Source organism: Anopheles bellator, chromosome 2 (assembly GCF_943735745.2).
Source record: "Anopheles bellator chromosome 2, idAnoBellAS_SP24_06.2, whole genome shotgun sequence".
Classification (NCBI taxonomy): Eukaryota; Metazoa; Arthropoda; class Insecta; order Diptera; family Culicidae; genus Anopheles; species Anopheles bellator.
In genome coordinates, this window is record NC_071286.1 from 56,828,957 (window position 1) to 56,842,141 (window position 13,185).

Below are 13,185 nucleotides of genomic sequence, written 5' to 3' on the forward strand. Positions count from 1 at the left end.
CCCGAACCCCAACGGGTGTGATGCACTTGGCGAGCATGGCTCTGCCAATGACAACCTACTGCTCCCTATACCGAGACGTTAATAATGAGCGAAATCAACCCCTCAATTAAACACACACTTCCGGCACGTAAACTGTGTCATTCTAGCAGGCCGACCTGGTTCTTCTGATGGAACGGGGTGCGCACGACGGTGGTTGAGAAAACACTTGGAATAGTTCGCATGATATCGAGTATCGAGTGGTGCACTATCTGAACAAGCCAATATTCAACACAACTTAAGCCAATCACCTTACACCTTACAGTTCCTTCGAACATGTTCCCTGGTGGGTGTGGTGCAAATATAACATTCTAAAAGGACAGGGCAACACATACAGACACACACACCAATTTTGATTTCCCTTAGGTCTTAGGTGTCAGGCAATCGCCCTGCCGCCAAACCGGGCCGGCCGCCAGTTTCGTTGTAACAACTCGGACATTTAACAAACTTTCTCCATTCCGCTAGCCGTGCACCGGGAACAAGGGTTGAGAGTGAGTTGATTTGTTGTAAATACTGTGGGTTTGGGCAACTTGCAAGTTTGGCGATAATCCACTCCACTAAAAGGTATATCTCTGTGTGTACAGACATTTTGATTATAGGTTCGTGTGTCGGGTACTCCGCGGGGCTCAGCGGCGAAGGAAGGAGGTTCCAGCGCTTCCTCTGGCCTGGGCCGGTGCGGCCGGGTGTAGTACTTGGTAAGATATGACTAGAGTGGGTGTGTAATGGTTCGTGTTTAAAGTATTCATAGATATTTATAAGTGTTGCGCTGGTAAGTTTACAGTTTAAAACAGTTGCCTTCACACGCAGTGCGGCTAGTTCCTTTCAGTTAACGAAAGCCGTAAAAGCTGGGTTGATAACGCACGGCAAGACCAGCTGACGAGCGTGTGGTGCCCGGCGTGTTCCTCCGAAGTGGCTTAAGAAGTACCTGTTCATCTGTGTACATTTAGTTGATATAGCTTCCGCGTAGCTGTGATATGGTTCGTTTAGAGGATGGTGAAAGGATCAACAGACTTCCTACGCGAGCGCCACAGCGCACGGTTCCCCAGTTCTCGCATATGTGGTTTTCTTTTCAATGGATAATGCATTTGATGTCTTGCTATCTGCTGATGCAACCCAAGACTGGCCAAGATGATGCTCTGGCTACTCTATACACGCCGCCAACCCCACCGCCTTAAAACGCTTATTGTAATTGGAACGATAGCTTATCCTATGCGTTGACTGTCCTCTATCCTTAACCCTAGCTGCTGCTCACGTCAACAATTTCCTCTTGCTATGCGCCACCGCCACAAAGGCCCAGTATATACTCTCCGTGATCCAGCTTCTCTGCGGGACGACAGCAGCTCCTTCTACAGTCCTGCCGGCGCTGGCGGCTCCTATTGTGTGTGAAGATAGGCTGAGTGAAAGATTGTGGCCGGACGTGGGGGACAGCAACTTCAGCTTCTGCGTAACTACTGCTCTCAAATACCAAACCGCTCAGAGTTGTACTTTTATAAATATGTATATGTCTGTCTGTTGCAGGTTTTATGGCTGTGACCCATCTCCCTCCGTCTCTACTAGGCTTGGTGATGTGGTGTGTCCACGCGGCTTATTCCACCGTTGCCGTTCCGCTCCCATGCCGCCACCTTGACGCGATTTATATATCACAAGGACTTTGCTCTGTGTGTTACACCGTGAGTTGATTTTACCGCCGATTCACCGGCCGACGACGATATTGGTTGGTGGTTCTGGTTGGTAGTCGATGGTTCCGACGAAGAAATGGAAGATGATGGTCTCATGCTGTTTGACTGTAGCGTGACTGCTTTCACTCGGTCGGCGGATGCTTTTAGATCTCTTCGTAGCTTCGGCATTGCGGCACCGGACCGGACCAGTCTCCTTCGGGCGTGCAGCGGGGACGCTCCGGGGGGCCACCGTTAGCGCCGTGCTCGACGAACCCGGGGCGGCACTGCACGGTCAGGTAGTCTCCCGGATCGTAGTGGAACTTCAGCGGTGCAATCAGACCGTTCGGTGGATCGCCCGGGTACGGACACTGTGCTTTACCTAAACGCGGTGGGGCGAGCGAGAAGAACTAGAATTAGTTGTCGTCGATGGTCTTCGTAAATGCAGCGCAGGTGAGTCGGGTGCCGTGGTCATTGCGAATGGAGTGACCCGTATAAGTTCAGGCTACTGTCATTTCAACTGCCTTGTCTGTCATTATTTCAGTTTTAGCTGATACGCGAATACTATTACGCAGACTACGCGCTTGTGGATGTCTTAATTTTGAGCTGTGAACGTTTTGATGGAGCGCTAAACTTGACTTCGGGCGACAGCTACATGTGGTATGAGAGGTCCTATTGGGGCACGAGTTCATCATCCCCTGCGCTAAGGCAAGTTACAATTGAAAGTATTTCGGTGTCCGCCGACAAAGACGTCTGTCACCGTGTGTAGCAGTAATCTTTCTCTCCCGTACCGTAGGAGGGGTCTGTCAGTTTGGACTCGCGTGGTGTGATCGCTCGGCCGTGGCGTCCGTTTTGGCCGTGTCCGGCCTTTGCTTTTACTTACAGAACGGGGGCGGGTGTGACCAGAATCCGGTTTCGGTGCAGACAATTGACGCCTCGCCGACGAGAAGATGACCCTCGGTGCAGCTGAACGTTACCAGTGCCCCGACCGCATAGCGTCGCTGACCGAACGTCGTCAGGCCACTGGTGCCGTCGATTCTGCCGTTTATTGGAACCAGTGGCTGTGGACATTGAATGGCTAGATGTAGACATACAGAAGGTTTTAGGATCCACATGAAAGGTGATGGTCGGTGACGTGGGAAGTAGGAAGTGACGGACGGTGGACGGGAACGATGGTGACACAAGAAGTGTGGAAGAGTGGAAGACAAAAGACAGAAGAATAGAGAGATAGATCGATAGAGAAGATAGTTTCGTATGGTAAAGAGCGAGGTGAGAGGTGAGCGAGGAAACGAAACGGAACGGAACAGAGAGAGAGAGAGAGAGAGAGAGGCGCGCCCACTGATAGGTGAGAACGGAAAATCGAAAACAGTGCCAGAAGCAGTGAGGCGGGTTTGAAGCGGGGGAACGTGACGTGAAGAAGGTAGCTAGCACCATCTACGGTGGATAAAGTCGCGGAGGACAGTGGATGAAGCGTACGAAGGTGGCTGGAGAGCAGAGCGCCTGACTTCCGTCAGTTCTTCGTCATTTTGTCCCTGCGTTCGCCAACACACCTCCCTGGTCTAATCTATCTAGAGGATGCGCGGAGGAATCTGTCCAATTGCCCTACAGGTGCGACTGCGAACCATCCAGGGAATGTGTGGCCAATTGGTTGAATGAATAAACCGAGTGTCTTTGGGATGGTGGATGATGCTGGTCGGTCGTCGGTAGGTTAATTAGCGATCCGACTCCCATCCGACCGCGCCGTGAATACGCTCACAACGATGCAGATGAGGATGTTGTGAATGTGAGGAATGCTACGTCAGTCGCTTCGGCCCTGGCGGTCGCTTCGGATCGGTCTCGGGTGAATCCTACTGCCTCGCTCTACTAGCTCGGGCTCTACCGGGCTCAGATTAATGTTAACAACACCTAATGACATACCACGGCAGCGCGGTATCGGACCGCTCCAGTGACCGTTCGGTTCACATTCCAGACCGGGCGGTCCGCTCAGCCGGTAGCCCCAGGCACAGCGGAACACCGCCCGGCCCCAGGCGGACGTATTCAGCTCGACCAGACTGAGATGCGGATCCTCCAGGAACAGTGGTGGACACTGGATCGGGTGGCAGTTGGGCGTCGGTGACGACCAGTTTCCTTCGGGGGCCGGATGGTGTCCGAAATTCGTAATCCGAGCGGAAAGAAAAAAGTGCCGACAAAATAGAAACCAACAGAAAAAAAGCGGACAAATGTTAGTGAGTGCGGCGGGCGCGTTATGCGGCGATCCATTAACCGGTCCTCCGGTTGGTCATGACGGGGCAGAATGATTTCGCCATTACGGGCGCTTACCGGAAGCGAGGCAGGTTGCGTTGGCCGTACCCTGCAGACTGTAGCCGAGCGGGCATCGATAGAGGGCGCGCTGGCCCAGCTTGATGCCCTCGAGCCGGAGCGACAGTGGCGGGTTCGGTTCCGTCAGGGCGGCACACTGGGACACTGTGTGGAGGCAAATTGATACGAAATTAGGTTTTTTGCGGCGCGATATGAGATCCGCTGGCGGCGAGTGCCGCTGTCAGCCAAGTACCTGCCACGATGATTACGATGCTGTTCGTGAGTCCGCGGGGCGAAGCGCACGTGTACGTGCCAGAGTCCTGGTTCTGGATGTCCTTAATCGTGAGCCGATAACGGGATGCTTTCTCTTCCGGTACCGCGGACCAGCCTGCAGGAGGTGGGTGGTCCCAAAAGTGAAAATGGAATCCGTATCACCGGGCGAATCCCTGCGGTGGTGACTACGTACCCGTGAGATACTGGCGGAACCATCCGGTCCAGGTCCACTCGGGAGAACCCCGGCGCCGCGGGTACATGCAGTCGAGGTGGATGGTGCTGGTCGGCAGCACGGCCAACACGCCCGATGGCTCGTAGGCGGCCGAACCGACGCCTACCTTGATGCGGATCGACGGCGGGCTGTCGTCTGAGCCGAGGCCGCGTGAGCATTGTGAAAGTGTGGACCGAAAAAGGTGCGAGAGTTCCGAAAACCGGAAGCAGCGCCAGAGGTTAATTGTGGAATCGCAAAAAGAAACGGGTCGACACAGCAAAATTTGGCCACAGTAAACGGACTCTAGCTTCTATCTCTGTCCATCTAGTCTATGTCTATAAAAAGATGGCCGGAAATGGAATCCCATGCAAATTAAATCGAAGCACTAACACGTACCGGCCAATAAAGTTGCGTAAAGGGTGCAAGTAATGCATTTAAGTCTCGTCGAGATCTAGACCGCTACGAACTCTTCGATTGTGAGTAGAGTCAGTCGGAAGGATCTGAAGCCAAATTTTTGTGTTCGGCGAAAGGACAAGTTTAAAACGATATGCGGAGCGTACCGCTCAAAATGATCGATCACCGCAAAATGTGGAGCAAGGGAACAAATCAGCAGCAAAATAGTACAAAGTATTCAAATGAATTGTGTAAATGTCTGTACCAAAACATCCGTATCATAAATATCAAATCTTTATTGCAGACTTATCTGACCTGCAATTGAATATGGGTCTTTGGTATGGTTACCCACTAATAAGAACAGATGGAGTCGGTTAGAAGTTATACCAAAATCGTTCACGAGAGTTGCTGTCAGAAGTAGTCTTCGATGGAGACCCCGAATGCCCCCTTAATGCAGATCTCGTGACACTATGAGGAAAAGGTGGACTTTAAGCGATTTCAAAGTATGAAGACTTCAGTTATATTTCCTTAAAAAGCTAATCAAAGCATCAAAAGCGACGCCGAATACGTGTAATGGAAACTTTATTGAAAGACGAATATAGTTTGGATGCAGTGATTCAATTAGCAAGGAAATTATCGTGAAAAAAGGCAATTATTATGCCAAACTTGTTAGGCATAAAACAATGTCGATATGAGTTTGGATGACGAAATCAACTAATTAGAGTTCCTTTGAACCGTTACACGCATATGTGATGATTTTTTTTTATCACAATTTCGATATTTACACATGGCTATCGATAAAAAAGGCAATTCTATTATTGATATCAAAGCAGTTGTTATGCCGATTCCATAATTTGGGTCGTTAAAATAATTCAATATTCCTGGTCGCGTGTGTTAGAAATAAAATGTTGAATTGGATCAAACTACAAGTTTTCAAGTTTAAATCAAGTTTAAAGTTTTTCAATTCTTCCTGAAACCATCAATGTCCGCTCGCCTCTTCCAAATTTTCCATAGTGGTTTGGCTTCTTCTGGGACACCTTGGGGCGAAGCAGATCAGTAGCGCGATTGCCGTTTCTTCACAAACTCCTCTGCGGTCAAATGGCCACATCAGCCCACGAGCTCCACAACCCTTTGAGGTAGATCTGTTCTCAGCAAGCTCCCAGACCGACGATTCGCATCTCGTTCACGGTGACCCATTGTTGCTAATATTTGTACAATCTGTAGGTGCAATCGTTGGATTATCGTTTGCCCGTGGTTGAAGCGGTCCACGATTGGAGATTACATGGTTCTAGTTGTTGGGACTACTTCTAAGGTTTACCTACGCATCGTGGCCAGATAGGCCCTGATAATACAGTGGCCAGTTTTTAATTTCACGCAGCATGCCACAGTGGCAAGCTAGGTGTGTGACTAATTTTAGACCTTAAAGCTGCCGAATTTCGCTAAAATGTGTAACTTGTAACTTGTGTAACGTCAACAGTTCACAACTTCAGCTGTACCGGCAACTGTATTTAATTGAAAAAAGGACACACGTTATCTCTAGTCACGGACTGGATCAGCCCCTTGCCATTATAGAAAAATAGCTGAGAAATGAGATGCCGAGAATTAGATCAACGTTTTCCTGAGACACCAAACCTTCGTTCGATTGAAAGATGTTGGGCCAAGGTTAAACGGTGAGCAGGGATTCGCCAACATGTGCGTTACAGCTTCCAGGCGAGTGACCGGAGACTTTGGGAACGATCAACATATCGATGCCAATGGCTCTGTTTTGGGATTAAGTATTTTTGCTTGGAAAGTAATTTTAAAACATTGTGTTTTACTATGTGTTTGTTTTTTAGTTTGGTTTGGCCAAGATTTGCTGCGTCTCAAGTCTCCTTGAAGCGGCTTCGTGGAGCAGTAGTTACCGGAGTAATTAGTGAGCAGCGTGGTCGGCACGCAGGACGGCATCTTCGGGGCCCACAGCCCGTTGGAGCAGAGGACCTTCGCCTCGCCCAGCAGCTTGTAGAGGCCGAGGTCCCGGCAGCGGGCTTGCAGCGTGTGTCCGTGCGGTAGGTCCCAGCCGAGCGTCTGTGCGGAAGGTGACAACAACCGAGGTACGTATGTAGATTCAGTTCTTGGCCCCCATCGGCGTCGGCCCACTGGGCCTCCCACCACTTACCACCGAGACGTTCTTGTAGCTCAGCAGCAGATGGGGCGGAATGTGGTCGACGACGCACCGCTTGTAGAGGGGCTCAAACTTGAGCTGGCCGTGCTCGTCCTGCTCGTGTTCGTTCATCGCGCACAGTGGTCCGACCCAGTGGCCCCGGATGCACTGGATCTTGCACAGCCGGTGCCCACCGAGCGGTCCCACCTCGCCCGGGAACCGCACCTCCGACACCTCGCGGAACTGGTGCAACTCGGGGTTCTCTTCGACCTCCTCGCTCTCCTTATCCTCCCGGTCCGGGTGTTCGCCCGAGTCCGGCAGCGGTGGCACGTAGCTACCGTCCTCGTCGTACTGGCCTGCAAGTAGCGGGTGATGCAGGTGAGTGGTAACAGTTCACGCGTGTGGGGGACGAGAGGCGGATACTCGGTGCCCTTCACGGTGCGCTCGGGTAACTCGGGAGCTCTACGCCAAATCACTACAGCAGAAGCACACTACTACGTCAGGAGCGGAAGCCGGACAGGAGGAAGTGCGGTCCGATGCGGTGCGGGGTGACGTGCGGTTGGTGACGTAGCACCGGAAGTCGCGTGGTAAATGGCGCAGGGGTTTTCGGGCGAAGCGAAGCAGGAAGCGCAACCATAATGCCAATCAAGCGCAAACCGCAGGAAACCGTTGCTGGAAAATTTCCCTCGCACACCGATACAAGGAACTATTTTCAGATGCCCACACAGAGACGGTAGCATTTAATAAGCACAAGCGCGATGAATGAGCGAGGCGAGGCGAGCCGTGCACCGGAAGTGGATGACGAGTCGTCGAAGGAAGTGAACTGGAACGCGAGCGGGCGCGTGTTCGGTGCCGACGCCGACTGCATCTGAATGAGCTACCCGGAACGGGAACCGTACAACTAGACGCCCACAAACACACACCAGACTGTGGAGCGGGCTCGAGTGAGAAGTGGCATAACATTTATCGCCTTCATGTTCACCTTCTCTTGGAGTGGCCTCACAACTATGTGCCGGTCACAAAAAAGCCATAAAAAGGAAACCCTTTTCGCCGTGTGATGTATGTGTGTGTGTGGGCGTGTAGCGTCCCCGACGGGCTCGGATTTATGCGCGCGGGCTGATGAAATCAAGTTCGAGCAGCTTCGAGTCGATCGAGAGCGCGAACGTAGCTACGATGAACGAAGCCTGGCTCAACTTTACTACGATGCGATTACCAATTATGGCGGTGATTTGTAGTGCCACACGGGCGAGAAGCTCGCTTTGTGGAGCAGAAATTTGGAAGCTGGCGGCTCTCGGCGAAGGGCTTCCGGTTCCGGGGGGGCCGACCGTGGAAAATCGGTGCAAAAGTCGAAGTCGGTTTCGGTTGGCAAGCAACGTGCGGGCGGGCGGGTGGCTCACATGTACAGGAGGGTGTGTAACGGGGTCGAAGAATCGGGGTCGGGAAGCCTCGGTGTTTGCGTTCGCTCCTGCTTTTGCGACGAACAATCTTTCCGATTCCGCTTGCCGACGTATAAAATGTAGCATAAATTGACTGCGCTATTCGCGGTATCACTTTCGTCGGGGCGGAAAAAGTGAAATGTACGCTAATTAAATTGTTACGTGCGTCGTGAACTTGTTACCCAGGCACAGTTCGCGATGGCAGAAAGACACTATGTACTGCTCCCCCAATGGCAGCCTTTTCGTACGAAGTGGAAAATGGTCCATGCTCATCTCGAACATCTTACAGAAAGCAATTCACAAATTCACAAAACAAAATACAGTTGCGCAAATGCGCAACAAACATAAATAATTGTTGAAAAGGTGATTTGACTGCGCAGGACTGTCTCTACATTTGAACTACCAAACACACTTTTAGTGATTGATTTTTGATAGAGGACATTTATGAATATACTATAAATCCAACTAGACTGATGTTGGATGGCCGACGCGCTCCGTTAAAGTGCTGAGCACGCCTTCATCTGACATTCACACAATATAAGTTTGGCTCAAAAAAAATTAATTATTTTTGGTTGAAACTCCAAATTTTTTTCTTGGTCGTTATTGGCAAAACCCTCTAGCGATCTATTTTCATATTCTTCTCTTGATCTCAATTCGTTATCACTCAGGAAGTTTGGCAATGCGCGAAAAAGGTGATAATCGCTTAGTGCAAGGTTCGGACTATACGCTGAATGCATTAAAGCTTACCAAGCAAGCTTCCGGAGCCAATCGCTAACTTCAAACGGTCCGATTGTTGACAGTAAAGATTTGAATTTAGTGTTTGTCCACACGGAAGCAACTCATAATAAATACTTCCTTTCAAGGCCACCATGTAGAAGCTTTGGCCGGCAGAAGCTTCAGCTCTTGGTCTATGCTTCGATTTTTCTATGATTTTACCGCTATTTTTACTGTATCTCACAATTGAATAGAACAAACAAAACTAGTCTAAGAATGATTTTTAGTGCGAACTATGACAACGAGTAAAATCTTGAAATTGTTTGATCGATTTTTTCCGAGATATCATTAGACAGCCATCTATCTAGCGAGAAAAGAATGGATTTCTTTCAAGCCAAACTTATATTTATACTTTTAGGGTAATTTCGTGTTTTAATGTATAATTATTCAATTCATTGTTCAACAGTTTCAGTATCATGTTTTGTTTTTAGGGTTTGTTTTGAGACAAGTAACAAGATCCTTTCCCGAATTTGTTAAACTTTACGATTTTATTGGGCGCTGCTACAAGTCAGCCCTTGTAATCGCCACAAACTTTGCTTTCTTCATATTCCATTGCTTGGTGTATCCTTCTTGGTCCTTTCACAGACTCCTGACAATGTGTTATTTTTAGACCGACGGAATAAACGTCCAGCGCCAAAGTTTTTTTCCCCACCACTCAATGACTCACAATCGGGGACAGATTTGTTGCCGGCCGTTTGCCACTATTGTAGTCACCACACTCCTGTACATATGGTCAGAAACGGGGCGCACCGCGTTTGGCGCACTTCTCCCCATTTTTTTGCGGAGCAATTTACAGTTTTGCGTCAAAGTACGAAGTGCCTGTCCTGTAGCGCCGCATATATGTGTGGGAAAAGGTTGGGTTTCATGTTCATATTCTGTAAATATTTTTTCCCCCCAAAGTTTGCCCTCTCGAATCGTGGAACTTCCGGCTTGGTTTGCGAGAAGCGGGTGCAAAAGTTGTGCAAAAGGCTGCGAGAGACCCCACGGTGGGGGTTGTGGGTTGGTTGGTTGTGATTGGTAGAGCTCACCTTTGTTGGCATTGCGACTAATACTCTTACTGCCACTGTCGCTGCCGCCCTTCGGTCGGCTGAGCGCCCCGGTCGCTTTTCCGGATTTGCGCTTCACCCGGACCCGGCCCAGGAAACCCGCCGGCTGCTGGTGGCCGTCGCCGCCGTGCGGCAGGTCGCCGGCAAACTCGACCGCTTCCGGAGCATCCGCGTCATATGTGTGATCTGGAGAATTGGAGGGGTGTGTATTGAGGATGCGTCGGTAAGCGCTGGCTGGCTGGCGGGTAGGCTTTTCCGGTCCGATCCGATCCGATCATTGTTCGCGGCGCGCGTACACAAACAACGTTCTTTTTACGACTTTGCACGCGGCGGGTGGAAACTATGAAACTATTCGCTTGATTGGATCAATGATCAAACGGATCGCAGTGTCGGGAGCAGGTTGTGTAAGCGAGCGTTCTCTAGCGATCTGCCGTGTATTGACTTTGTTTGAACCGCGTTTTCGCATTACAATTGGAATTTCGAAGGCTCTAAGCACGGGATTGGCGTATGAGTTAGGCAAGGAACCGATTTTGTAAACATTCTAATCCATCTGTTGATTGCGAATCATATCGGGAATGGACTAGTATTGGTCTCTGTCGAAAACACTTGATCACAGATTGTGGAATTTTGTTTCAATAAACTTAAAGCACTCAAGCTACAGTGGATGGCGAAAAGAAGTTTAGTTTCCGAACACAAAATATTTTAGGCAAAACGAGGATGATAAATTTGCTTTAGTCAATCAAAAATCAATCAAAAATTAATCGAAAACATTAAATAAGATGTGCAAATGATAGTTTACGTGTATTTAGGGATGATTGATACAAGAAAACAATTTTAGCCAAACATATTTAGAACAAGCTAAATTTCTCTTCGGCGAAAACAAGTTTAGTATCCGCAATGCATAAAAATCCCCTCTCTCCAAAAAAGCTTTTCTCACAATAAGTGAGGTTTCAAAGCATGCACATAGCAAAATACCGTTCTTTTTTGTATTGGCCATGGTTCGGTTCAGAATTTTGTTGAAAACAAGGTCAGATTTGTCTACATGCTATAGGCTACGTCGAATGATATGCACGGAGCGGAGTTGTATATTTTCTGATTTTCGTTTTAGCCCAATATTTTAGGTTTGCCCAATTGTGAATGGTTTGTGAAGGAGATATTAGGAATACGTTTTTTAATTCGTTTTGGTGTTGATTTCTTACGGACACAAGCTTTAGTATGATGAATACGACCTTCATTTTCATACAGCTTTATTGTTGCTGCCGATTACTTGCTCGCTTTAGTCAAAAATACGTGCAATATCCCTATTATTTCTACCACTAATATTCAAATTGATAACTAATTTGTTATGTTGCATAATGTTATGTGAATTCTTCACCGTGCGTTTCTCAGCTTTAATTTTGCATTTGGAATATGTAAACATGCAAAACGTTAAAAATATCACGTTATTAAAGTTCGAAAATTTAAAAAATGTACTCTAGTTGCTTTATTACCGAGCAAAGCAAAGGAATTGATGTGAAAAACTGAAAACTTCAAGCTTCCAACTTAAACTAAACTTGTTTTCGCCGTGCTCAAATTGACCTATGGCCACAAATGGTCGCACCAGTTTTCTAGATTACATCTAAATCTCATTTTATCGCCCAAATTTTGCTGTTAGAACCCCAAACTAACATTCAACGTCTCAAAAGAGCCGTTCATATTTGTACTCATATTTTCACATAAAATTCAAATGTTCAACGGCTAAACTTTTTTTCGCCATCCACTCTCCACTCCACATCATCCACTTTCGTAGGAACGGTCTGCGGTCGAGTCATGTTTGATTCTTTTATATTTAAATTTATTCGGATTCTAAAATTGTGCCAGTAATAGATAAGAAACTTAATTAATCATAAATTATGTTTCAAGCGCACAACTGTTGCTGGATTTTTTGTAATTTATGATAGTACAGTTCAACTACACGAAGATCTTCATAAATTAAACAATGTTGAAAAAAAATTAAGATAGTTCAGGAACAAAAATTCAGTTCACATCTGACAAAATGTATCATGATAAATAATAATTTTCAACTTGTTTGAATTATCAAAATCAAATCTAACTAACAAATACGGGTTAAGTCTTTTTCCAGGCATAATCCGATAAGTCTGTATCATTTTTCCTAGTTATTTGTGAGCTATTCTATCTACTTAGTAAGGGTGGGTTTTTGTTGGCCGATTAATTTGATGACCCTGAAGCAAGCCAACCTTTGTCAATAGTTCTTCCACCAAAACTATGTTAATTTGTTGGGTCTATGATAAAACTATGAACTAAAGCAATTCAAATGACAATCAAAGTATCTCTTGAACGTGTTTTAGATTATGTTAAACTTTCGGTGTGCGGCATTGTGCCGCTTGTCAACGCTGGCAACTCGAGGCCGAGAACGGGGATCGGGCTGAAACAAATTCAAACACGACACGGGACACGATTTCGCTCCGCTCTATGATTAGTTTATCAGCAACTTTGCTCCACGACACGACACGATGCGAAGTTTATTCTGCTGCGGAATAAATCGGCACACACAGAGGCACACATGTGCTCAGTGTCCGTATCCGTGCGTCGTTTCCCAAGCGCACGATAAGACCTTGGGTCTCGGGTGGAATCGCTCAATCCTTGAAGTTGAAGTCCTGTGGGTCCAATCGACTGAAATTTATATCGAACAATCCGCCACACCTGGCGGATCCCCTCGCGGCCGGTCTCCGGTGCTCAAGGATATAGGAGCGGGCGGCAGAGAATCAGAGAATAGAGCCAATGAGGACCAGTTTTTGCAGTTTTTCTCAGAGCACCCTCACACCCACACACTCGCGCACACACTACAAGGATTGATTGACTCCTGCGAACGACTACCTTGGCCACTCTCGCCGATCGATGATAGTTGTGTACGATGGAGTTA

At 48.0% G+C, this 13,185-nt stretch overlaps 1 protein-coding gene across 1 annotated transcript in view; it reads right to left on the reverse strand.

Annotated features, from left to right (window-relative positions):
• Positions 1-1,858: 1,858 nt before the first annotated feature.
• The window catches only part of LOC131207757 (locomotion-related protein Hikaru genki), a 28,032-nt gene continuing 16,705 nt past the window's right edge, over positions 1,859-13,185 (reverse strand). Inside the window, exons 3-11 of the mRNA XM_058200385.1 lie at positions 10,245-10,448; positions 7,022-7,362; positions 6,768-6,930; positions 4,456-4,629; positions 4,243-4,377; positions 4,011-4,154; positions 3,609-3,818; positions 2,575-2,769; positions 1,859-2,073 (exon numbers count right to left, since the gene is read on the reverse strand). Coding sequence (XP_058056368.1) covers positions 1,859-2,073; positions 2,575-2,769; positions 3,609-3,818; positions 4,011-4,154; positions 4,243-4,377; positions 4,456-4,629; positions 6,768-6,930; positions 7,022-7,362; positions 10,245-10,448 — 1,781 coding nt within the window. The remainder of the gene's footprint in view (positions 2,074-2,574; positions 2,770-3,608; positions 3,819-4,010; positions 4,155-4,242; positions 4,378-4,455; positions 4,630-6,767; positions 6,931-7,021; positions 7,363-10,244; positions 10,449-13,185) is intronic.